The 27535-nt window shown below is 41.5% G+C and overlaps 1 protein-coding gene across 27 annotated transcripts in view; it reads right to left on the bottom strand.

Annotated features, from left to right (window-relative positions):
- Positions 1 to 1384: 1384 nt before the first annotated feature.
- The window catches only part of RBFOX2 (RNA binding fox-1 homolog 2), a 289582-nt gene continuing 263431 nt past the window's right edge, over positions 1385 to 27535 (bottom strand). For 8 of the 27 annotated variants that reach the window (XM_040234733.1, XM_040234734.1, XM_040234746.1 and 5 more), the window contains 9 exons: positions 27446 to 27506; positions 24267 to 24320; positions 24044 to 24136; positions 22800 to 22944; positions 19092 to 19131; positions 13966 to 13997; positions 9389 to 9477; positions 8865 to 8937; positions 1385 to 7001 (listed from right to left, as the gene is read on the bottom strand). In XM_040234733.1, coding sequence (XP_040090667.1) covers positions 6947 to 7001; positions 8865 to 8937; positions 9389 to 9477; positions 13966 to 13997; positions 19092 to 19131; positions 22800 to 22944; positions 24044 to 24136; positions 24267 to 24320; positions 27446 to 27506 — 642 coding nt within the window. In that variant the 3' untranslated portion in view covers positions 1385 to 6946. Of the gene's footprint in view, positions 7002 to 8864; positions 8938 to 9388; positions 9478 to 13965; positions 13998 to 16115; positions 16159 to 19091; positions 19132 to 22204; positions 22311 to 22799; positions 22945 to 24043; positions 24137 to 24266; positions 24321 to 27445; positions 27507 to 27535 lie in introns of those variants that run through there. The other 19 variants (XM_040234740.1, XM_040234742.1, XM_040234753.1 and 16 more) reach the window with 12 other exon arrangements.

Genomic DNA, 27535 nt, shown 5'->3' with positions numbered 1-27535 from the left:
AAGCCACACAGTATATTTATGACTAAAATGAAAACAAAAAATCCTTTAAAATCAACTATGCTCTGCGGCTGGTCTACATCCTTCCTTGCCCTGCCCCCGCCCCATCTCTCACCACAGCCCGCAGCACTGCTGAGATCTGATCTACTTTCCTGGTACCCCGAGGAAAAGTCAGCAATTTGACAGAAGCCGTTACTGAGAGACACTTATCCCTTTATTTCAGCGGAATTTAGAACCATGAGAAATTGGACACAGTTGAAACGTTCTAACACTAGGAGTCAAGACGTGTTAAATACAAACCATTTGTCCACTGGAGAGACCATAGTGTAGTGATCAAGAGGATGTTCATGAGAGCCATTAACTGGATTCACATGGAAAATGTTTATTTTATCAAGTACGGTGGACAAGGCAGGGTGAACACTGTATATGCACTTTCTCACTTAAAGACTTTAACCAGGGGAAACACACCTTTCAAACCTGGGAGAAAACAAAACCTTGCAAGGAAGCTGAGCAAGGTCACATTGCAGCTATGGTGGTGGCTGTTTAGTTGCTAAGTTGTGTCCGACTCTTGTGACCCCTTGGACTATAGTCCACCAGGCTCCTCTATCCATGGGATTTCCCAGACAAGAATACTCGAGTGGGCTGCCATCTCCTCCAGGGGATCTTCCTGACCCAGGGATCGAACCTGCATCTCCTGCATTGCAGGCCGATTCTTTACCACTGAAGGGAAGCAAGGAAGCTATGGTTATTTAGAGGTCATTTTGTTCCTTTTTTCCTTTGATGTGATTCCTATGGTTTGAATTAGTTTTATGAATTGGAAATAGATAATACATCAAGAATACTTTTCTAAAAACAGAGGACCAACTCAGGGTCTGCTGGTCTTAACTCAGCTTCCTCCAACAGTTGAAGAGGCTCACCCTCACTAGTGTTGGAGGTCACAGTGGGACGAGCATGAGCGTGTCTTCTTGGGAGGCCACGCCCATAATGCTTGCCTTGGCTGAAAACCACGAGGCCACGAGGCTGAGTCTTTTGGGCTTCTGGATCGAATTCTAAGGAAGGGTGGCTGAGGAAGCCCAGGGAAGAAGGAAAAGGCTTGGGAGCTTGTGTGGCAGCCAGGGAGCCAGGGGAGAGGCGGAAGTTTCTGGAGCAGGTGAGGGTGGCAGCGGGGACACGTGGAGAGGATGGAAGAGCACAAGGGAAGGGGGAATTTCCGAGGCAGAGACAGGAAGGCAGCTCCCGAGGGGCTGGAGAGCAGGTCTCTCATTCAGGGAGCTCTGCATTTGCTGCCTTCCTTTTCCATCTTAGAATTCGGATCCAACCTCTACCTTGGGAGCCTCAGGGGGAGGCAGCAGCAGGATCGCTGAGGATCAACACACGCAGGCAAGAGAATGGTGTTTCTCTCTTTTATTTAAAAACAGTGCTTCATTACCATTTGCGAAGGCAGAGGCAGTGCTCTTCCTTCGCTTAGAGTTTATAAAAGCCAGCAACATGATCAATAATTTATACACATGGATAGTAATACAAAAAAAAAAAAAATAAGGAATCAAAGCTAAAGATCTAACTACTCCGACCTTCACAATTCCAGCTACTTGATAATAATAGGAGTAACCCAATGAATACTGTATGGTCTAAAAGCTACTATACAATATGATTCTTAACGAGAGGGGAGGGATTAGAGACTGTCACAAAGCCCTGGGTGCTTCTCTGGAGTTGGCAGGGAAACAGGACCCTGGGCAAGCAGCTCGGGTGTCCTAGGAAGTGATTCCGGGGGGCGGGAAGGGGAGGGAGAAAAGGCGAGGCGGTGGATTATGCAAGCATCCCACGGGAGGCCCCCGTGCCCTGCAGGTACCTGTTTTGCCATGGCAACAGGAGGGGGCCTGAGAAACTGCAAGTAGGGATGGTTCCGTCCCTGCCACGGGGAGCGAGGAGAAGAGGAGAGGTTTGCTGGCGATTTTAGCCTTGCAGAGATTTGGACTGAAAAGCTCAGAGACTCAGGTGGGTCAGCCTGTCGGGGACAAGCCAACCCGCCCTGCTCTCTCAGCACTCTGCAGCCCTAGCTTAGTGTATCAGCCCCAGGTTTGCTCCAGCTGTTCACAAGCAGGATTATAACACAAGGAGAAAACAATTAATATCCCATAGCGGGAAAAAAAAGGATCAATTCATCACTCGATATATAATACAGCCAAAATGAGCTGCCAAAACTTTGCACACACACACACACACACACACAAAATACTGTGAACAGAAAAATACAAAAAAAAAAAAATTGAAGAAGCTGGGGGCCTGGCAGGGTATTGATGTTGCTTAAAGCACTCATCGGTCCCCAGAAAAACCAAACCAAAAAACATTTTTTTAAAAATTCAAAAACATATGTACCCCCTGGGAACCTGGCATTGGTAACAGGGGCAGGGAGCGGGGGTGTGGGGTTGCGGGGAGAAAAGAGAATTGCTGTTCCCTTTTTGCTGGCGGGTGTGAGCTGAGCCCTCACCACACCGGCTGGTGTGTGAGTCACTGCCAGGCGGGGCCCCTCCAGCTGGCGGTCCCCTTCAAGGCCAGGTCTGAGTGGTGGCCGATGAGCAGTTCTCTCCGTTACCAAGCCCTGCCAACCAGCACTACCATGGCTGAAGGATTGACCGTTTTCCTGAGTAAGCTGTAACTGGCTACAGTTCTGGTAACGTGGAGAACTCAGCTGCTGCGGCCGGGCCCATGGGCCCTGCGCGAGTGCTCCCCTGGCCCCCTCGGCTCCTCCTTCCTAGTGCACTGGAGTTGGGAATTGGAGAATCTGCTGTGGCCTGGTCTGGAAGCCTTAAAGATGGGGGCCAGGGACTCGACGGCAGCCGCTGGACCAGAGGGCACCCCCCGGCTGAGGACACCCAGAGTCTACTTGGAAAGGGCCCTGCTCCTCGCTCCAGCTCCTGATGGCTACTGCCTGGTTGATCAGTCAGGCGAGGATGAAGGAAGGACACAGGAGAGGGGAAAGGGAGGGAAGAGGCTTTCAGACAGTAACATTTCCAAAAAATAGTGTTGTATGCAACAGAGCATCAGGCTTCACCGGTGGATACTATAAATGGTCAAACATTTTCAAGAGCATGACAAAAGAAAAACACACAAGCTTACGTCGGATGTTCACCTTGCCCACTATATATTTTTTTTCCTATCTCAAAACAGTGCAAACAGTAACTTATGCTTTTAAAACACCACTATCCCTTCCCCACCCACCAAAGTCCCTTTCCTCCTATCTTCTGGGGGAAACAAGTCTGTGATTTTGCACATGTTACTGTGCTACAGGGGGTTGCAAGCAGCAGAGAAGCAGTGGGCTTGGTGAAAGGGGGCGGTCCCCAGGGCTTCCCCTTCCCCTCCCTACGGCTCTGTCCTGTCCTTGCTGGGCTCATCCTCCTGCCAGAGCGAAGGGGGCTGCCCAGCCCTTCACAGATAGACCTGGAGGGTGCTCCTGCCCCGAGTTCACACCTCCCTCCTATCTGGAAGCTATGTGACTAGTTAGAACATGGCGGTGACTCAAACTTCTCTGCCAGAACTCTAGAAAAGTAGAACCTAAACTAAGAGCAGTTCAGCCCCTGAGGAGTCACTTGCAGGAAAAGCTGCTATCATTGACTTCTACTGAATAGAGCCCCACTAGCTCCCCTGAAACTAAGAGCTGAGCCCCAGTTCCCTTCTTTTTCAAGGAAAGATAATATTGGCTCAATTCCACCCATGGCTGCTGGAGGAGGATGGTGCCAGTAGGTTTTGTAAAACCCGAGAGCCTTAAAAATGACGAATCACAACAGCTGATCAGGGTCAGTGGGAGCTGAATTATGTAATATAATGGATTCTGGAGAAGCTCTGAGGACAGCTCTCTGGGCTGAAAGACGGATATTCAGATAAAGGTGTTCACTAGAGTATTCCTGGAAGGAGCCCGGCTTCTAAGAGTAAGAAGCATGGTATAGAAGTCTACACGGTGACCTATAGTAAAGCTGTCGAAGTCATTCACGTGACTCAGCATGGGTAAGTTTTCTAGACTTATCCACCAGCATCCTCTAACAAACTCACGAGATGCCAACTCTTCTGACTTTGTTTCTGAGTCCACAGGGAACGAGAGTCAGGAAGAAACAAGCACTTATGGTTCGAGGAACCTGCCTCTGATGAAGTTGCCTGTGTGGAGTCTCAAAGTTCAGAAGCTGATGGGGTAGACTGATGCCAGTAAACTGAGGTGCTTCAAGAGCCCCAATCAGTGCTGACACTGAAAACCAAAGGCCCTTTAATAACCCTTTAATAACTATTTAGTCTTTCTTAGTAAAGGGAGCTGAAGGAAGCAGTGTTAACACCATCCCTGGAAGTACAGCAGAGGCCCGCTGGGAAACACAGAGCTTGCCTACCGAGTCCTCAGCCAGAGCCAGCTGAACTGAAATGTACGAAAGCTCAGGCCTCCGCCTCTTTTAAAAAGGGCTGTGGAAGCTGCCTTCCCTGCCTTTCCCATCACCATTCCCTCTTTCTGGAAAAAAGAAAAGAAAATCCTTGAACTCACTGCCCTGTTCTCTTCTGCCATGGATATGACTATTTAGAATTTGGCCTTGTCTCCACTGAAGCAGTGGCTCACCATTTGTAAGAATGGCCCCTGTGTGAACAGGACAGAACATTTCTCTCAGATTCTTTAGTCAGTAAAAGCTCTCCCTCAAAACAAAAGCAAAAGAAAGAAAAATCCTCTCTGCCCCCAGTCCTTCGGACTATGAAAGCCCCACATCCCATTCCCCTACCCCAAACTGAAATATTTATATACACACAAGAAAAATTGTCTTAACAGCAACAAACCAAACTTTGGCTTGGGGAGGAGAACCCTTAAAAAATGGCCAATGGACTGGGCAATCTGGCGTACTCTAATCGTGCGTTCCTCCCCAGAATCAGTAAGATTGCATCGAGGCCTCTAGCTTCCTTGATGTCTCCCCTGATTTCAGGGAAGCCTCTCTCCCAGTTATTAGGAGAGAAAGGATTCTGAAGGGGCAGAAGATATGTATTATACATGACAGGTCAGGCACCCCCCCCCCCCAAGACAGATCCCTCTGCTTACAAAGAATGCTTGATGCTGTCATACGTCAGTCATTTTAATTCAGGGACAAGAATCAGGATCAGGCAAGAACATGTGTGGAGGCAGGAGTAAAAAAAAAATTAAAACAACAACAACAAAAAAAACAACAAACCAAAACAAACCCATAACAAACCAGAAGCTCCATGTCTCTGAATTGCTCCCTTTAGCAGCTATCCCACGGGTGAAAGGTCACCCTAGTACCAATGTGAATAGACCAGGGAGCCAAATGGACCGTGCTTTTCCATTTGCTAATGCCTTCATTTTGGAAATACTGCAGGACCCTTGCCTTTAACAGCTAATAGCTAGAAGAGAAGCCTAGCCTCCCTGCCCTGATAAAAGACAGAAAATTGAAGCTGGGTAGTGTAGCAGGGACTCACTGTGTGGCCACATGAGTGGCTCTTTCTGGCAACATGTGAGGTCCTGGCCATTTCAGACTCTCCTTCCTGTACGGGAGGGAGGGGAGCAGCCTCAGGGGCTTCAGTTTCACGTCCTGTAGTGTTCACCAGTACCAAGTGGTCCAGGTGCTCAGCTGGCTGTCTGTGGAGGATAATCAGGAGCTGGGTGAAATGGCCATGAGGGCTCCAGACTGCGGACAGAGAAGCGGCTCGTACGGGCTCTGGAAGATGAAAAGTCCTATGGCTTTGGAGCTCGTACAAAGTGCCTTTGCCTGCCCTTACATGCCCTGCTCACCAAACCTCCAGGGACAGTTGACCTAGGGCTCGGTGCTTTACCTTTCGCCAACAGAGCCTGTATTACATGTGTTACGCTCTGAGCTGACTTTCTGATGTGAGAGAAAGACTGGGACGACCAGGGCACCTTGTCAGACCTCACCTAACATCCTTTTCTTGCCCTCACCCTCTTCACTGGCACTCGACAATTTGGACTTCTAGCCTGCAAGCCGTGCCCAGACCTCTGGGGAAATCTGGCCACTGGCTATTTATTCTTCTATCCCTGGGTCCTAATTTCTTGAATCTTGAGGACATGGGAGCAGGGTGTTAGTAAACAGAGAGATGAGCTAAGCGGTGGTTCAAAGAAAGGGAAGAAGCCCAGCAGGAACGCTAGGGTTTACAGGAAAGAAAAGAATGGTCTTTCTCAGACTCCAGAGTTCATTCTGAGACCGGATGCCTAATGAGGTGTTTATTATCCACAGTCTGAGCGCATGTTTGGAAATATTAATACTATAATTCCAAAAACCATGCCAACTATCTCAGGCTGTGCATGTTAAGATGATTATAAAAAGAATGGAGAAGACAGGAGGGAAGAGGAGAGGAAAGTGTCTTTGTGATTCTCCTGCTTTGCAAGCACACATTCCTATCATCTATTAGCATGTGGATTCCAGCCACAGCCAATCAGAATGGCCTGCCAAAGACCAGAAACTCAGAAGACTAGAAGGATATGCCGTTGCAGAGAGGTCTCTTCCACTTCTGCTTGTCCCCCAGCCAGTCAGCACCAGATTCACTTTGGTAATCCTGTCTGCTGATTTCTGATCAGATGCATTTATCAGCTCCTAATGTCTCTCCTTCCTCATTAACTGCCTCTTCCGTGACTGATAGAATAAGCTAAGCACGGAGATACAGACATGGAAATGCATTTTTTTTTCTTTTACCACAGTTAAAAAAGAAAAAGAAAAAAAAAAAAAAAAGAAAAAAATGCACAATCTTTGGAACAAAAGAATTAAAGGCAGAAATTTAAAGGAAAAATACATATTCAAAGAACATAGTGAGGTATAAAAAAGTATTCTCTCTTTTTTTGTGTTTTTTTTTTTGTTTGTTTGTTTTTCCTCTTCATCTTGCTATAGAGTTCCTCTACTAGTAAATATTGCAATAGCCAGGCCTCATGAACTGGGGGGCTGTCCCACTTGCAGGGGTCTCACGTCACTTCAGTAGGGGGCAAATCGGCTGTAGCCACCTCGGTATAAACTCGCCTGCAGTAATTAAAGACACAAAAATTATTAAAAGGTTGATGAGAGAAGCATTATGAAAGAAGACATATGTCCTGAGAAGGTTTTTGGAAAAACAGCTTCCTTAGAAGCTTCAACGCAACTGGTTAGATAGTGTCTAGTTCATGAGGTCAAGAAACTAACTTCTGTCTCTAAAATGCTCAAATCGGGACTCAAATATTTATTGCCGACCTGATATTCTCAAGGGGAGGGGATCAAAACAATTCATTTCATTATTTACACGAATTAGCACAGAAGAGAAATTGTGCCCAGTTTAAAACCAGGTCTGTAAATAGGTGGATTTTGAAAAGCATGTTATCTTGTTTACCTTGATTATTTCAACATAATCGTGGCCTAAAGCAGATTGCTGACTTTACCTACCTACCCTTTACCTGACAATGGAGAACATGGGACTTCTGATCACTATTACTGTCATATCCCATGCTTGAGATGGTGCTGGATTTAAACCTGCATTAATCTTTCAATGAATAAAGCCTATTGCCTCAGTAATTTATAAAAACAACAACCAGGTTGTTTCTTGACGTACCGATTTTTATCTTTATATGTATATATATATATATATATATATATCAATGGCACCCCACTCTAGTACTCTTGCCTGGAAAATCCCATGGATGGAGGAGCCTGGAAAGCTGCAGTCCATGGGGTCACTGAGGGTCAGACACGACTGAGGGACTTCCCTTTCACTTTTCCCTTTCATGCATTGGAGAAGGAAATGGCAACCTACTCAGCGTTCTTGCCTGGAGAATCCCAGGGACAGGGGAGCCTGGTGGGCTGCCGTCTATGGGGTTGCATAGAGTCAGACACGACTGAAGTGACTTAGCAGCAGCAGCAGCAGCATGTATATATAGCTGGGGTTTTAGCTGGACTTTATTCCTTTAATCATTATCAAATGATTTATCTTTTTCAATCAAAAGTTCCCCAGGACCATATCACTCCTTGGGTCATTCTTTTAGTATAGGATTTATGATATTTGGGCACTAAATAAAACCTTAGGAATTCCCATCCCTTTTTTTTTATATTTTATGTTCCTACCTCAATTCTGACACCTCCCCCATCCCCACCCAGACCCTATTACTTCCTCCTACAGATCCTCACCAGTAGACTCAGTGTGGAGAACGGCAAGCTCTCGAACATCCTTTATATCTTAACTGGGACCCATCATCTGCATCCCTCTCAGACATGGTCACCTGTGTTCCCAGGCCCTTGCCTGGTGGCACTGAAGGTGGCAAGAGAAACTCTGGCATGAGGTGGCATCTCTGTGGACCGGCCACTGCTGAACCCAGTAAGTCCTGGTCACTGGACCTGGAGGTGTCCTGGGGGATTATTCTAGATGAGCTCTATGGACTCTTTGTATACTTCTAAGAAAACATTGTATTTTGCCACAAATGTTACTAATAAAATATCTTTGGAAGGCAATTGCTTGGTGATTTCTAGTACTATCTACTGGAAGGCTTAAGAATAGGGACATCTTTTGGCATCTGCATTTGAAACAGGTGAAGTTTTCTGAAAACTTTACTGTGAAAACTAGAGGGTCCTATGTCCCCAAGTATTAGCTAACACCTATTAGTAAAACTCTGCTCAGGCATGCATCTAACATCTGAGGCAACATAAAACAACAGACTCCGTTCTGCTGTCTTTACCCAGGCCGAGGGCTCACATGAGCACACAAAGGAGCCACATGAAATTTACAGGTAGTCCTATTGGACTTAATACTTGGGCAATGGAAACAGGGCTGAATTTATTACCTCCCTAGATCTTCTATAATCTGTAGGTAAAAGTCAGAAGTAAAATGTTTAAAGAATAAAAAAAGGCACATCTACTTACCACAGCGCCAACTCCATAGCTAGCGGCAGGGGCAAGGGCATGGTAGGGGTCTGCTGTGTACACCCTGCCATAACTGGAAAAAGAAATCCAATCAGGGATAAAGAGAAAGGAAAGACAGTAATCAAACAAAAAAACGCAAAAACTTAAAAGTGTGTTTGACTGTCTAGGGATTTGTGAGTAACTTGCTCTTGGAATGCTATTAGGAAACTAGCAGAATGGAAAAAAAATCTCTGTCTGCTCCTAAAGGCAGTAACTGAAAATCTCTGAAGTACATCTATAAAACGGAAAAGAAGGGCATTGGTGATGAGGAAGCAGGAAACCGGGGTCAGAGCCAGAAGGGCCCAAGAACAAGACGGAAGGAAGGGTCTGACCTGGTGGGTTTCTGGTGAGGCAGGGTCTGGGGAGAAGGTCTGCAGAAAACCCAGCTCAGCAGCAGCACCATGGCCCAAGTGCCCTTCTGGAAAGGTGCGGGCAGGGAAGGGGGTGGCGCAAGGTGGCGGGGCTCGCCCTCCCTCAGCACCTACCCGTCGCTGTAAGCGGCTGCAGCAGCGGCAGCGGCGGTGGCTGCGGTCGCAGTGGCGGGCTGTGCGTATCTGTAGGCTGCGTACCCACCCTACAGGAGAGAAGAGAACTCACTTTACAGACACCTCTCCCCCCGGGGGACAGGTGAACATACACCCGCCCACACGCAGACAGACGGGACGCAGAGACAGACATGGACACAGACACACACGTGGGGAGAGAGTGTTTCAAACTGCATCAGTCTGCATGTTGCTCCTCAGTGCAAAATTAAGCTCAACCCAAGACAGGGATTTGATTTGCAATTTGTAGAGTAACATAAGTAGACTACACTGGGGTACCTGTTCTCAAATTTAAGAAGTGAAAATATGACTTAAAATACTTTTTTAAAATTAAAATATAGTTGATGTACAATGTGGTGTTAGTTTCAGGTATATATCTAAGTATCTATTCTTTTTAGGATTATATGTTATTAGAAGATATTAAGTAGAGTTCTCTGTGCTATACACTAGGACCTTGTTGGTTATCTATTTTTATATATAATAGTGTGTATGTTTTAATCCCAAGCTCCTAATTTATCCCTCTTCCCCTCAAATGAAGATATATGATTTTGGATCTATTTTTGTTGGAACTTTCAGCAAGGAAAATATTTACAGCAAGTTGGGAGAACTTTATCTGACAGGAAATGGAAACTTTAGAATTAAAACATTTAAGTTTATATGTGCTATCTTCAGATCCTCTGACATGTACTCAAACTGATCTACTGCTAAAAGACAGCAGTTTATAGAGAAAGGGCCCATACAAGTGCTCTGCTCCATGTGGCTTAGCATGTTTGCCAAGAGGCTAGGACAATCAAATGACATTTAGAAGGAAGAACCAGTGTAAACCAGGGGTTGGCAAACCTCCATACGTGTGCCAATGTGGTCTGCCACCTGTTTCTGAAACTAGCTGTAACACAGAACGTATGGCCAATGAAGATGAAAGGCTTTACCACTTGGTCCCCTACAGAAACAGTATGCCAACTTCAGTCTATATTTCAGACTCAGGCACATCAGATTACAAAGAGCCGGGGGCTCCTTGGGCTAGGTTCAAACAGATTAGGAAGCCCTTCCCACCTCCCCCAAGCATTTAACCACATTTGCTTTTCTTCCCTAGAAGGTTTTGGGATCCTTACGTCCCAATCTCACAGCAGGCTCTGGAGCTTTTTTTCCAAGAGTTCAAATATTCCCTTAGTCCCAAAGAGCTTCCAACTCCCCTGTCCTCCTATTTTACCTCCGTTTAGATGAATCAAATACTCAAAAGGTCTTTACTGCCAGGGGGAAGCATGTGTATTTCTTCACAAAGTATTTCAAAGATAATCACAACAACAAATGGCACATGAGACAGGCTACTAGAAAAAGTGGAAAGCCCTATTTTCCTTCTTTTTCTTTACCTTTTTAGAATTCATCTATTTTGCCTAAACCTAACTCAGTTGTGTACTTACATTATTGTCTTAGCTCCATCAGATATAGCAAAATATAACCATGTCCATTTGGAGGACTTCTCAGCAGTGAGCCACAGCCCATTTCATTTCCATAGATTAGTATGTCTCTTTCTCATGGACATCTGAAGCTTTCTGCCCTGCGCTTTCTACTTTCGATCTCTTCAAATGTTCAATTTTTGCTAAGTCTACAAAAAAAAATTTGAATTTTTCTGTATTGTTTCTTAGGATTGCAAACAAGCATTTTCTAATGGGACCTCTGGTCTTCTTAACCACCTTACTGGGCAGCTTCTAGCTTGCTGCTTTTATTTCTGTCCAGATCTTCTGGAAATACCTGTAATTTCTTCTTACGGCTTTTTGCTTTTTTCTTACGTAATTTATGCTTTCTCTAACTGACGACACCGTACTGTGGGGTGAAGTATACTCCTGCTCTTTAAATTTATGCTCCTCAAATTCATCAGAAGTAGCTGCAAATGTACATTAAAAAAAAATCTCTGATTGGTTTTCAGTGGTTTTGTATTATTCCTTTCTTGTTCAAGTGAATGATTTGAACATTGCTTCAATTATAGATCTTTCCATAGATATTTACATAAATAAGAAAATTCTCATTAATATTACCAACACTGGTAATGGGATGGGGCCATGGCAGGAGCACCCTCAGGGGCTAGCTGCGATCCACAAGCTTCCTCTGAGTTCTAGCCAGGTCTACCAGGACACACAGGGCAGACTGATTTGGGTAAAGCCCTATATCCAGGCTGCAACATACACCCTGTCATACATACATGCCTAAGTATCTACATTATATATAAACTAACTAAAGTATCTCCTTCCTTCACTTAAAAAAAACTTCTAAAGAAGAAATGAAACAGTAAAACCCACTGTTAAACAAAACAAGATGTTAATCATTGTAGTTGAGATTTTAAGCTTTGTATGAATCTTGCTGCTGCTGCTGCTGCTGCTAAGTCGCTTCAGTCGTGTCCGACTCTGTGCGACCCCATGGACTGCAGTCCACCAGGCTCCTCCATCCATGGGATTCTCTAGGCAAGAGTACTGAAGTGGGCTGCCATTGAATCTTGAAGGTTCACTTTTTCCGTATCATTATAAATGGTTGCACTTATTTAGAATTAAAGTTTGCTCGTGTGAAGTCTAGAGCAGGGCCATGTTCAGGAAAACCTCTTTGTAAATGAGGATGATGTGGTAAACAAGACATCAGGAAGTCTGTCCTTTCAGCAGGTTTTCAAAATCCAAAATAATCTCTAAAAATGGAAAAAGTCAAGGTAATAAAAGCAATTAAAGCCCAATGTATACTACCTGGGTAAAACAACTAAAAACTTAAGTTCTATGCCATGGAGCAGAGGTATACGTTCCCATAAAAATACTAACTAGATTCTCAGTAAGTCCTGGTATGTCAGATATACTGGGGATTGTATTCAGTCATTAAATTTGAGCAGCAGTGCACTAATTCTGGAAGAAAAGAAGTTCTGAATGAGGTTACTGATAGACATTTCCTCTTGGTTTCCTCAGCCTGCAAGAAACCAGAGGAACCTTAGTGGTTTGGGAGCAATGCTATTGTTTTATTTTTTTTGAACTTTTTATTTTGTATTGGGGTATAGCCAATTAACAATGTTGTGACAGTTTCGGGTGAACAGTGAAGAGATTCATCCATACATATACATGCACCCATTCTCCCCCAAAGCGGTAATGTTACTGTTGATCAAGACATTTTTTTTTTTTTTTTTTTTGATCAAGACAATTTTAAAAGGATCAGGCTGTGGGAAAGAAGGCTCCTTCCAAACCAGAAGGAAATGCAGATAATCTACCTCCAGTCCTTTCCTTTTCCTTAAAGTGAACTCTGACTCTGGAGCCTGAATCTGATGAGGGTCTTTTGCCATTCAAAATCAGGAGCGCAGGATAGAGATGCAAATATTTTATTAATAACAAAAGGCTCAAGAACGTCAACAGAATTTTAAGAAAACTACATCTATTTGTTTTTTTAAAAAAAAGCAGATAATATTTCCACATGTCTACTCTTCTAATTACTTTACGATAATGGCGCTATAGACAGGCTCTTTTAGGAGGAGGGATCTACCTTTAGGACAGGAAGTAATATCCTAATTAACTTGTTAATTTCATCAATGACTACCCCCAAATTAGACAAGCTAAATTGCATGTCACAGATTTACTCCTCTTAGATATATTCTTAGTCCAAAGTATTTCTGATGGTGCTTTCAATTGGTTATTCAACAATGTGTCTCACCATAATATAAGCCAGTGAACATTCAGGTATATTTATTTCCAGTTTGGATGCTGGAAGGCATAAAGCATCCAGGCGGAGAAACCATTTTTTCAACTTTCACTTCTATGAGCAAATCTGAAGTTGTTTATGGAACATGAGAACAAAGTGCAGTTTGAAACACCAAGGGTTTCATTGCTGTTTCTTAGGTTTTTCAAAAAGAACAAGGGTGGGGGAAGGGGTAGGAGAGACAGGGTTCAGGCGTGGGGAAGGGGTATGGCGCCACATTTATTAATCACATTAAAAACTAAGCATGCCAACATCTGGAGCTAGAACGACCAGCAAAATCACCACGTTCAGACTCGGATTGGCTAACTCTATCTATCCCAGCATTCTCTTGGGACAGCGGTTCGCCCTAGGCTCTACCACAAGCTCGGTGAAGTACACAGCCTCAATTACTAGAGCGTGCAGCCACAACGACCTGGTATTACGGAAACAGTCAGTCACCACTCGAGTTAACATTCCAGACCCTAACGACTGGCCCCTCCCAGCCCAGAGAAAGAGTCAATCTGGCCCGCCCGAGCCCTGGCCCACACCACGATGTTAATAATTATAACAAGCAGTAACCCATCTGTTATATCAGAGAAGGGAACAGAGACTCCACTGAGAGATTTAGAGTGAGATGTTAACATTTCTTCAGCTGACTGCACAAACAAACAAACAAAAAAAGAGGAGAAATAATTCATTTGGAGATATGAAGTCATGAGATAGCTGATGTGTATTGCTTTGAACCATGCACCAATGCAAAACTGAAGCAACCATTAATAATAAAAATTAAAAAGGACATATGTATTTACACACAATCAGACCTGTTTGATCTGAAGCAGTTTGCAGATTCTATCTGTGTGTGATTTGAAATAAAACAAAAAATGGGGATTAGCATGGCCACAGCACACCCTAATGTCGGAGGGCAGACACGGACAGCTTTTTGGAACCTGACAGCTGGATAAATCTGGCATGGCTAAGCCTGGTCCAAATATTCCACACGCCCCAAACAATTACTTTCTTATTCCTTTGTAATTAATTTTGAATGACTCCTAATGCTCCCAACTGGGGCAGCCCAATGCTGTAACACTTTCCTAGTCCATCTTCCTGATTCACTTCTGACCCGCAGTGCTCACTTGTATGATTGCCCTCTGTCAACACCCAGACCTACTGACCCAGTGTTCTCAAATATTTCCTGTGTTTAGGCATTCTATCTTTTCACATGTCTGTAACACACCCCTGCCTTCAACTTCTAGCTTTTTCAAATGAAAATGCTGTTACCTTTAAGATCCTTTTGTTGTTGTTAAACTCTCATTTTTCCACTGCTCAGTGTCACCTAGGGACTCCGCTCTGAACCAATTTTGTTGTCTAGTGAACTTTAGAGTGCTGCCACGCTGACCACGTGACTCCTCTGCACAGGCCTGAGCTGTGTTTTAATTAGAACAGAGTGGAAGGGTTCTACAAAACTCTCCTCTTACACCTGGCCTTTCTCTGTCTCCATTTAACCTTCTCTTGTCTTGATTTTAACCTGGCCATTAAGTATATTACTACATTTTTGTTTTAGGATTTACATTAAAACAGGACTTTGGTGAGCATGTGATGTCAAGACACCTTCTTTCTACCTGGAAGACAATGACATTATTTGACACTGAGGAGAAGAATGTATATTTCAAGACCAGCAGACAAATGAAAGCTTGTTCCCTGCATGTGGTGTATGGATTTACAGAGCAAAGGGAGGTGGGGGGCGGGGGAGGTGGGGAGAATGGCAAGTGTGATGCTTTGAATCACTATGGCAGAGCAGAGATCTAGTCCAACTGGCTTGGGCCTAAGGCTGTGCCTCTGGGGATCACTGTCTTTACAGGATTCTAACTCCTTCCTTTCCCTCACCTCCTCCACTGAGATCCATGGCTCTGGACTGAACTTGTATGAGGAGGGGCTCTTTAGGAGAACAAAGATTCTTCGGTGGCAATATGGCCCACTGGATTAAATGTGAGTAATACAGATGTGAATACGAAACTTGTAATAATGATAATACTGTTACTGCTTTTGACTGGGAGACCTTATCTACTTGGAAGAGTAGATAATGAAAAAATTTTAGGGAAAATATTTTAAATTTCTATTATTATTAAAATTGGGGTTAAGGAAAGGAATCTTTATGACCGATTTGGTATCTTCCACTTACTAATTTTATGATAGATAAAAGATGGTCTTCAACTGGCTAAGCCTTTCAAACACTTTTCTTCCACATCTCTATAATCGGTTCACCTCCAGAAGCTCGCTGGGTGGCCACATAAATAGACTAACTGAATTGTGACAAGTTACCTGCTGCTTCCCCTTTTGCTGAGCACCCAGCTACCAGCAAATTGAACAGGGCATCATAATCCACTGCCCTCACTAATCTGGTTTTAAAGTGAAAAGGAGAGAGGGCCCGGGAAACATATGCTTCCATTTTAGAGTTCTAGTATACCTAGATTTTTAGGACAACTTCAAACTTACATAGTAGCACAGCCCAACTACTACAATGATTTCACAACAGGGGCCAATTTGGGATTCAGAAATCCTGTCTAGACGGATTCTACTTTTTCTCTTTTCTCATTTCTTTCACAGAAATAAGAAGATGTCCCAAATGGCTAAGCTCTTCAAAATATAAAAGACCAGTTTCAACACCATGGATAAATGTGATTGACAAACTAAAAGGGGTGGCAGTGATGGGAGAGTGCGTGTAACACACCTGCTGCGGATGTGTGGCAATGGGGCGGGAGCACGGAATTTTTGAGGAGGTGCCCTCATGTAAGGAGCTTGACTGGGTGCACTGCTGAGGTAGCAGGCCTTAGATCACACGCTCACAAGTCTTGATTGTCCAAAAAAGCCTCTGTTCCCATCTCTAACGTGGAGCTGGAATGGTTAGTATAATTCAATTTTTTCACTGCAATCCACAATCTGATTGATTGGCAGGTCACACTGGCACTCCTACCTGAGGTATTTTAGCGCTAATGATTGGTTCCTGTAAGACTATTCTATAACAGAACACAGGAAGAGCAGTTCAAAAAACACAGCTGTGGAAGGAAAACAATCATACAAAAAAGCCCGCGAAGGGGCCCACCAGCCTTTTCTTTCCTTTGGATGCAAGCATGCTTTTCACAGGGTGAGAATTAGGAGCAGTTGTTATCCCATTAAAAAAGTGATTTAGAGTGAACGGTGTCTTTCCTACTGATCAGAAAAAGAGGGTGTGGGCAGACACATCATCTACCTGCAACACTTCCAAATCTTAGCGTGGGGAATCTCTTTACAAGTCATGGGCACGATTGCTAGATCAGTTCTCCAGAGAGGAATGTGCCATGAAAGACACGGGGAGGAAGGAAGTGGCCAGCAGGGGTTATGGCCTAAGAAGAGGACAGGGAGAGATTACAAACCAAACCAAACCAAAAAAACCTACAAAAAACACCTTCACAGTTAATAGCCTAAATTAATACAGCTTAAATAAAAGCCAGCAATTTAAACTCTTTTCTCTCATGTTGTCTCCTCAAGTTCAGGTTCAGGGCACTTTTTAGACTAGATAAACCAACCTCTCTATTTCTGATCATCCTTTCTGAGATAACAAGAACTAAACATACATTAATACATTTTCACAGAAGGGAAAATGTACAGAGAGAAGCAGAAACAAATCCAACATAAAATGATAGGGGTTTTCATTGTTGCTGTTTGTGTGTTTTTTAAAGAAGCCTCCTTTCCCACCTCACACATGGGGTGGGGAATGTGCAGTTTTAAAAGCTGTATTCAAAGTTAACTCTAAGCCTCACTCAACAGTTCCCACCTCATGTTTTCTGGTTTCCCATTTGTGGGTCTGGGTATTATTTCAGCACCAGTAACCAAGTTTTTCTTCTTTCCTCTAAGTAACTAACTGGTTTAAGATAACTAAGAAATAAAAATACCATTAGTATTCAGTCTTTTCATCAACTAGGGGCCATGGGTCAAAAAAATGTTTTGGCAAAGTTGCTGAATTACTTCTGTTCAGCTTGATAAGGTGGTCCAATTCATAGATTAAAAAAAAAAATCAAGAGTATTTTCTCAACAAGTGCAGAAAAATCATTTCTCTCTTAATAAAGTCATCTATTGTCAACTAAGGAAGTGAGAGAACTGTTAACAAATACTCGGTTGGATGACTTAACAAGGTGGAAGGAGGCAAATCTTAATAAGGTAGAAATACATTATACTTAAGAAATCCCCAAATAAGATATCAGAGAAAAAAAACAAACCCCAGTTCAAGAGGAAGTGTACTCTAATAGACCAGATTTCAAGAAAACTTAAATAACATAAACGTAAGCTTCATGAGACTATGGATACTAATGTATATGGGAGGATGTACATGCTTATAAGAGCTTATGTAAATACATATATTTAGAAAAGTGCACTCTGGTATAAAACTAGGATATATTAATAGTTTCCTAATCCTCAAGTTTCACCGTGAGCATAAGAAAAAAAGATCTTTCATTTACTGCTTGAAGACTATTAGGGGGAAGATGTGGATTTTAACTAAATTACTATGGGAGGTAATGAAATATTGATTATTTGGGTTTTATGCTTGGATAAACAAACACTTTCGGTAATCTGGGTGTCACAATCTAAGAAACATATCCGCAAAGTGAGGAGGTTGGACCAAATCATGGCTAAGGTTCCTTCAAGCATGTGTTCAAGTCTACTTTGAAGGTCTGCTCTAAACGGCCAGGTGTGTACACCCCCTCACCGTATCTCAGAGAACGGCTCTCTCCTGTCTACTTCCAGCAACACAGAATGCATACTCCACGTGCATTCTGGAAGTGCATTAATGTTTTAAGATTGCTGGGAATCTCTGGCAGACTGTGGAAACAGTTCATTAAAAAGGTACCCTTACTGACTTTGGAGAAATTAGGGTGTAAAAATCATTTCCAGACAATTCTACACTGTGCCTAAAGAATCATTTCATGCTGACACGTTTTTCTCATAAAACTATTTCTTAACAATGTGGGTAGTTAGACTAAGCATGCATTCGGAAAGAGATCTTTGGAGAGAGATCCCAATAAAAGACTTGCAAAACTCAAAAACTTGACTCTTGTCAGGTTAGAACATTTTGTCCATATTTTAAATAACATGTGACCACCAATCATGAGACTCGAGCTATAGCTAGGCAGTTTAAATAATGGAGAGTAATAAAGATGTTACCATGGCTGGTCAAATCAACAAATCCTGTATGAGTCAAACGTTTGTAGAAGAGTGTAGGTTGTTAATGATGCCATTTGTTTCCTTCTAGATGGCTCTTAAAGAAAGAGCCCCACTGGCTGTGGACCTTCTGATACAGAAAAGCCTTATGCACTGAGTATTTGGTTTCCCCTCATTCCTACCCACTCTCCACTGGCATCAATTCCTCACCTCACTCTCACCAAGACAGTGCTCTCTCAAAGTATGTAAAACAGGAAAACACACATTTCAGGAAGCTTCTTGCCATTTACAGAAATCAAAGCCCTAATGATCTAAAGAGGGATGTGAAATGAAAAGAAAAGCAGAAAAGGGAAAGAGCTGGTTTCAGGCTACACTGGTCCTGTTATTTATGTATGCACATGAGACGACAGGAAGAAAAGACTTTAAACCTGCTGATCATCTCTCAAGTATATTTGTGGAACACAGAATATCTGTGGGCATAGAGAAGGGAAAAGAATATGTCCAGTAGACTGATTCTAGCAATGACCAGGAAACCCAAAGGCTTAGTTTTTGCACCCAGGGGCAAGCGCAGTGGCAGAGAAGCATGCTTGCATTCTTAAATATATAAATATATATATATCCACAAGGAAAAAGAAAATAAAAATTAAATAAACTATATTAAAAAAAAAAACAAACAAACAAACCAAAGAAACAGAAAAAAAAAGGCTGGCTTGTCAGGGGATGGGGACGAGAAGGCCCCGGTGTGTGTACTTACATAGAGGTCAGCACCGTAAAATCCGTCCTGGTAAACCACACTGCAGAAAATCCACACAAAAACAAAAACAAAAAAACAAAAGAACAGAAACACATTCCGGTTATTGAGGACGGCAGCATGCACATGCGCTCTACACGGGCAGGTGATGTATGAATACGGACCCTGGGCTGGAGAGGTTGGGGCAGCTCTGGGACAGGCAAGGCAGGGGAGGGTTGCAACCCTAGAAGGAAACGCCTGCCAATCTAGTAACTAGAGTGGGATGAGAGCAATAGAGAGCATCCCCAGAGGGCCAAGTATAGCTATGGAGAACCTGCTGGATTGGAAACACCAACCTTTCATATTGAGAGTACTAAAAAAATAAGCTTGTCCTAAGAGGACATTTTTCTTCAAAAAGGGTGTGTGTATGTGGGGGTGGGGGCAGGGTTTGTGCAGAGAGGGGTTAAATATGAAAAAAAGAAAAAACAAAAACAGAAAAACCCCCAAAGAATCCCACCAGGGCAGGACCTGTATGCAAAGTATGCTTCAACATTATGTTTAGTATTTGTTATCAGTTTCAGAGAAATGTAGAAATTCTTTTCTGATATCCATACATCACCTGCTTTTTACCCTGCACATTAGACATGCGATAAGATTTGGCTGATCACACAAGCATGCAAAGTATTATTATTCAGCATTTTAAGAACCAATGCAACACCTCAGAAAAACAAGTCAATCAATTCTGACCAAAGTAAACAGAGAAATGTAATTAAAAAAAAAACACAACCAAAAATACCCACAATGCATTGCTTTCACAAGCAGAGATAATGAGCTAAAGGTTAAGGTGATTGGTCCAAGGTCCAAGAATTGAAAGGTGCAGTGGGGATCCCAGATAGTAACAATATAATCCAGAGTGGGAGGAGTAACTGGAAGACTTTAAGGGTTCTTTTTTGACCATAAGAATATTCATGGAATTCTGAAAAATACAGTTGATAACTGAGGTTCTGGGTATGACCTGTTTTATTTAAATGAATAAAATCGAGAAGGTAGCTTGATTAGGAATAAAAAGATTTATTTTCCTGTTTAGAAAATAAATTTATATTGAACAAAAAAAATACATGATTCTGTTTTTAATCCTAAGCAACACTAAACTATTATAGTGAAGATATAGACTTCAAGCCTTTTGAGGTATTTTGTGCATGTAATTTCCCCAAAATGTTATTTTGGGACCAAAAGACAGAATAGCAGTAGAGAAAAAAAGATAAGAGTCTTTTCACTAAATCAAGATTTGGTTATTTAAAGTTAAAAGATCTGTTTATCACTTATTCAACTAAACAAGCTGGAAATTTTCACTACTACCTTCTCCGCTATAATAAACAAGCTGGCAAGTGAGGTTATCAAGTCATAGTTTTAATATGAATATGAAAATAATTTATTTTTTACAGGTAGCTATAAAGTTTCTGAATTCTACTCCCAGTGAGGTTCTGTTGTATTTACAGGATAGTATGATCATACTTTGTGATGCCCCAATTATTCTGTGCCTTTGTATTATTACACAACAGGCAAATTCATTGCTGAGGTCATTTAGATAAATTCTGTCCATTTTCAGTCTCCAATTGCAGCTAAAATCTGAGGTTAGAAAATAATCTGCCTCTCAATTGCACTTTAGTAAGAAAGAGACTTGTTCATAATGAGAAGGCTGATAAAATGCCAAAGCATTGATGCCAAGTGGTGACTAATTAACCTTCAACTATTTTAGTAAGGGGAAATAGGCAAAGTTCGAAAATATTTCTTCTATAGAGAAGAGTGGTGGCATTAAAAATATGAGTAAATTTTATGCTAAACTGTTTCACTCATTGGGAATATTCACCTAAATCTAGGAGAATTCCAATATTCCCTATATCAAATGCCACGAGGAGGCTAGAACACAATGATTAATGATGAAATTAGTTCACTAAGCTAAAAAGCAATTTTAGGCCATTCCCCATAAAATACTGGACTTATTCCTTGCCATCTTCCATGTAAACAGGTGGTTTAGTTAATAAAAAATAAAACATGGGAAATTAGTGTTCAATGTAATGCACAGAAATTGATGTGATTAGACATAAAGGTAAAATATCTTTGAGCAAATATATACCTGACACAGACTTGGTAGAGAATGGGTTTTCAAGTTTGGCCAATATACTGAAATGACCTATATTGAATGGGAACGAATTCAACCACTTGATAAAGTAACTCAGGAATATTCCAAAATGCAATCCCATGTTTCTGGTGAGCAGTATCTCTTTGCAAACATGACAGTACAATCTTTTGGACTGAAATGGAAGACACTTTGTAAACAATTTTCCTAGTGTGTAGAACATCCAAGGCTTAGTTTTATGTTTTACTTGAATATTTCTTGATGAAACAATATTATATCTTCAGTCACTTCTTTAAAAGGAGATGTCAGAGGTTGAAGGTCAAAGGTCAAGTTGAGAGGAAAAAAGGATAAAATTAAAAGTAAGTAATGGTAGAAGATGGAGATGATGGAATGCATGGGATTTAAACATCTATAAACTGCAAACAAAGGTTTATTTCTAAAGTAGTTCCCCTTCCAGTGGCTTCTCGAGCCTGCCAATTTCAACACCCATATTTGTCTTGTCTGATAAAAATGCTTTAGTTCTGTGTAACTGAGGACCCTGAATGGCATGTCCCTTTGGTCTATGACTGACTACTAAATTAGTACACCTCACAGTCAATTTTGCTGTCAGAAAAGGACCTACAAAGGAGGCTCCTTCCCTTTACGTTTTTACTAAGTAGCAATGAATAGGCTGCTCTGCCACTGTTTATTCTTCAGTAAGTATATGGGAAAAAAAACCTGTCACAGGCAGAAAAAAGATGAGGAACACAAACGTCACATCTTTGAAGAAAGAAAAGTCCTGATACAACTAACTTATAAAAGTCCACTTTTTATATAAAAATATACATTGTATATGACCTTGAGAAACAACGGAAATCAAAACCTGCCATCTTCACTCCTTCTCCCCCATTCAGTAACAAAGGATTTATTTGTTGCTATGGAATCATTCCACTGCATGAGACACCCTCCATACAAAAATCAAAAGGTGAAGGATGCTCAGCTCCATTAGTTGTTTTACCATCATTCAGAAGCCAACTGTAGTTTAATTCTTCCTACTTCTCCCTTTCTCCCTTGATTCAATTGGACTTGGTTCATCTTTGAATTAACCTCTTTTAATCCGTCTCCTACAAAGAAAGCAAATCCATTGTGGGTAACTAGCTCTGCTGCTCACCACCCAGGCAGTGAAACCACAAGGGAGGGCACATGTGAGAGCCTCAGCCCCAGCAAGGGTGGTGGTGAGGGGTGAGCCCAGCAGATGCAGTCTTGCACTACAATCTTCAGCTCCTAGTTTGGTTCTCTGCAGGAGTGTTAATCCAAATTCGTGCGATGCTGAGTGAACTCCATGCCAACACACTGCTAGTGAACACAAGACAGTTCTGGCTACTGTCTTAAGCCACTACTGTGAGGGCTTAAGGTGGCCAAGATGAAGATTTATATAATGCATTGATAATTCTGTTACATTCTGACAATGGTATGGTTCTTGCCATCTAATCTGTTAATTTGCAAATATTCAAAGAGTCTCTACTATGTGGCAGGGCAACAACCCAGAAGTTATAAGAGGGCCATGGTATTCTGGTTTTATCCAGTTGCTTATCTGGGAATCTACTGCTTACCCTGGATAGGCGGGAATGGCTGCTGGAGGTACCGCTCGGACTGCGCCGTATACCGTCCGCCCTCTGCCCCTCAGGTGGGCTCCTCTGAAAGCGGCCGCCGTGGTGGCTGCAGTTGGGTAAGGGAAGCCAGGAACTAAAGGGAGACCCAAAATATGACAGAAATGTCAACTTGCATTCAGCAGCACGTGTAACATCACAACCTGCTTTACAACAATTACAGGAAAGATGAAAAGGTACCTCCACATCACAACTTTTCTCAAAAAGAAATGGAAATATGCGATATGCCATAACTCATTGACACCATGCCTCACTTATCACAAATCATGAGTTTTCTTTGTTCCTTCCCAATTTTGGCCTTGCAATGCAAGCTGATGAGAAACAGGTCAAGAAACTTGAGAACTGCTGCCATAATGGAGACAAGACTTTTCATTTCTACAGCCAGTTTAAGTTTGATATAAACTCTTTCACTGACTATTAATCTTATTTCCAGATGTTATTACATCAATTTAAATAATTATTTTTCATAAGCATATCCTTTTGTGCTTTGACATGCCACCACATTCCAAGGCACACTAAATAGTCTTCAGACACGTCATGAGTCCACCTTACTCTTTATCTAACATGTTTCAATCCAGAAATGAGAGGTGAGAAGGAAACTGCCTCTCCCCTGCAGCCCTGTGTCCTTTAAAGAGGCAGACATTCTCTAAGGGCCTGTTTTAAGTGTGCTATCCTCTGGAAAGCATGCAGGGACATTGATTCCATATCCACTGAACTCTTTTAATTATATCTCTTGCTGGAGCTAAATAGCTCAGGTCAAAATGACTTTAGAGATACCAACAGAGCTGAGAATAATCAATAAAACTGGAGCAGCGTTTGAGTGGTATTCTACTCAAGGGCCCAGAGCTGACTTGCAGATAGCATGTACAACATGTTCCACCAATAGTCCCTTCTTTGTTTGCTTCATTACCAAAGTGCAAAACTAAAATTTTCTTTACATGCCCTCATTCTCTTCTACCTTTTCTGACTATTTGTGCTTTATGGCCATCTTAACATTTGATCAAAAAGATTCTAGCACAGGCTAATCAGATTCTAGCACAGGACAGGGCATTAATGATAGTATTTAACTCTCTCGTGAATGCCTCCTTTTCAGTTACATTTGGGGGGACAAAAAGACCAATACCTCGCTGTTTACTCACAACAGTCAAACTCTCAAACTCCATGCCAGGTCAACATAGGCTACTTACTGATTAAAGGAATGTAAGTGTTGATGCCCCCTCTTCCTGACAGAGGCACGGCTGCGTCGTTGCCTAGAGACACATCTGCTTGGAAGCTGGATGCTAAGTGTATTTAGGAAATGAAAAGGTGCAAAAAGATTACCAAGGAGTAGGAAAGTGAAAAACAATAGATTTATATATATATATATATATATGTAAATAGCACAAATGGAAAAATTAACTTAAATACTACCTGCATACAACTCAGGGCCATATACAGCTCCAACTACTGGGCTTAATTTCCAACCTGAAATGGAAGAGAGGACAGTGAGCAAATGTTTAAGAGTACATGAGGAACAGACAGAAGGTAAAGGAGGGCTTCAGATGCTCTGGATTCATTTTTGCCTGGTACCATCTTCTTTTTAGGATGCCGGTGGGGGTTTACATGAGAGGGTGATGATGTTTTTGGACCTGACCCTCTTTAAGCAGGACTAGCACAGTGAAGGGATAATGAAGGTTTGGCAGAGGGAGAGGCAGTAGGGGAAAGAGGAGGTGAGAAAAAAATTGGGAGGGAGGGAGGGAGGAAGGAAGATGGAGAGGGAATGAGAGAAGGAAAAAGAAATACAAATAAATCCTGGGGGTTTTGTATACTGTCTCTCACAGAACTGCTAAATGACCTAGTCCTTGTTTAGAAGAAGGGAAAAAGGCACAATATATGTAATTTGGTATCCCACTGTGATGCGCTGTCTATCATCTTGACATTGTTTGCTACTCTAGCTGTTTTATTATAAAATAGTATCCTTTGACTGAATTAAAATCTGACCTGGACCTCTGAACTCCATGTTCATTTATAGCATGCTAATGGTATTCTGGGTAAATGGAAATCTTTCATTGGGATTTCCCATTGGGATTTCACTGGAGTTTATTTAACCAAGTCACCAAGGAGAGACATGCAATGATAAAATTCAAGGTATGTTCCTAACTTTGGTGCATGTCTTCTGAGATTTTAATTTATAAGAAGCATATTTACATTAATCAGACTTTTAAGCTAAAGAATACAAGACCACTACAGAACATTAGTGTAAACATTTTAAGTATTCTTAAACAACATTAGGTTTGATGTCACTTTAATTTCTACATTTCCTTTTTTATATTTATAGGAATATGGTAAGTGGTAAAAAAAAAAAGAGAGCGAGAAATGTTCTATTGCCCACTGATAGAGTAGCATTCTACATGAAAAATCTTAATAAATATTTCTTGAATTTTATCATTTTATAAAATTTCTATAAATAAATAAAGCCATTTTATTTTTCTGAAAAATTGGCCCTTTGGTTTAATTCTTTTATAACATTGTAACATTGTGTCACTGCTAAGTTGCTTCAGTGTGTCCGACTCTGTGCGACCCCATAGACGGTGGCCCACCAGGCTCCTCCGCCCATGGGATTTTCCAGGCAAGAGTACTGCAGTGGGGTGCCATCGCCTTCTCCGATTGTGTCACTGCTACTCTATAAATATGCGACTGGAAAGATGAAAAGGCCAATCGCCAGATTTAAATGACTATAAGCAAAGACATTACTCAAGAGAAAACCCATTCATCTGGAATCATTCCAATCCCCCGTTCATTATTTTATGTGCTTATAGACAGGCCTCTTCATTATTCTGCATGAAAATTTCAAAATTTGTCTTTAAATCCTACTGGAGTTGTAAAAGCACAAATATTCTGCATTGTTAGACAAGTCAGGAGACTCAAAGCCAGTAAGAACATGCTGAGAATTCACCAGAAGGCACCTAGCATGCTCTTTGCAGAATCTCTTTTTAACACAGCAGCTGAAGGTTTCTAAAGTCTGCCTCCAGTAAGCTTGAGTAGTGATTTAGAATATTAAAAAATGAACTTTTCCTTTCCTATCAGTGGCAATACTACTTAAGCACTCCCTTTAAATGCTTACAATGGAGGCACATGATAATAATGGAATATTGTCAACAAAAGCTTGAATATGTTTAGTTTTGTACACTTTACAATGTATTTTTACGGGTGTTTATGTCACTTGATTTTCACAAAACTGAAAAAGAGTGGTAAGATAGGCACCACTTCTGGGACAATGAGTAAGTATCAGTATTATATTTCCCTGGGCTTTATTTCCTGAAGAATAAGCTAAGAGGGCTGGATTTTGATGACTTCTAAAGAAGAGCCTGGTGGTGCTAAAATTATGGCTGCCACTTAATAGTGGTGAAAACAGAAATGGGCTAGGAAACTGGCCCACTGTCACAGAGTAAAATGGAGAGACAGATTAAACAGATTAGACAGATTAATTCCTGTCTTCTCAATTCCAGTCAGGAGCTCTGTCTGTCCCACTGGATCTAAAGGAAATCCGACATACTTTGCCTCTCCTTATTTTGTTTTGATTTTTTAAAAATCAAAATTGCAAAAACTTGTTTTTGTGAAGCAGTGAAAAGAAGAAAACAAAAGGTAACTTGGAAGGTGATGGTATCCCAAGATACACCACTAGTAAAATGACTAAGGAAAACGCAAGTTACGCTAATAAATGCAAATTATGCTATACTCTATTTGAAAAGCTGAGCTACACACATATTTATTGAAGGCCAACTAATACATTTCTTCTTGACTTAAGACATTACCAGCACATACTGTCATACTCTAGCAAAAGAGGGAGAAACTCTTCTTTTTACTCTAGATAAAATCTCATGCAGAACTCTAAAATATACAATAGTGAATGAGGTTCTTCAAAGTAGAGCCATGGGCCTCAAGACCCAGTCCATCAGTTTTCTTTCCCCCCGAAAGATGGTCCTGTGGAACAGAGTGTGCAAAACTACTCTTGTGCTATGGATTAAAATTATATCCTGTCTTACTCAGGCAACATGAATCTAGATTAACTTTGACAACCAAAGCAGAAGTTCTGTTTTTGTTAAACAAAATATTTACAGAAAAATTCCTACTTAATGAGAAACATTTATAAAACTCACTACATAACATGTAACCATCAAATATAAAATATTTTTATTTTTATACAAACACATACCCCGTGGCTATTACCTCTAGAGCATTCCTTTAAAAGGAGAACCAGAGGTCAAGAATTATTCCACTCATGTTCAGATAAGTAAGATCTTGAACAAGCCTAACATATTACAAAGAACTTTAGCAGCTAAAAGAGGGTTATGAGCAGAAATCTCAAATGACATGTTCACACTATATAACATGGATTTTACTGAGACTAAGACTGTAATAATTAAAACAACCAAAAAGGTAATTTATAAAAATTAACTCTGCCAGGTAAAAAAAATACTTCAATGTACATGAAAAAAATTAAAGACTGAAATCAAGAAAGTCTTTGATGTTTGTGAAAAGTTCATATATCTATACAAGAATAGACGACATAAGTGACATTTTTCTGAAGATGATTCGTAACCTCTTACCATTTGCATATGGTGTGACCATCTTCTTATTGGTCATTACACGTGCTGTAGCATTATTCACCTACAGGTACAAAGTAGAAAGGGGGGGCA

This window comes from Oryx dammah, unplaced genomic scaffold, assembly GCF_014754425.2.
Source record: "Oryx dammah isolate SB20612 unplaced genomic scaffold, SCBI_Odam_1.1 HiC_scaffold_29, whole genome shotgun sequence".
Classification (NCBI taxonomy): Eukaryota; Metazoa; Chordata; class Mammalia; order Artiodactyla; family Bovidae; genus Oryx; species Oryx dammah.
The sequence above is the reverse complement of the archived record's forward strand: the minus strand, read 5'-3'. Positions and strand labels throughout refer to the sequence as shown.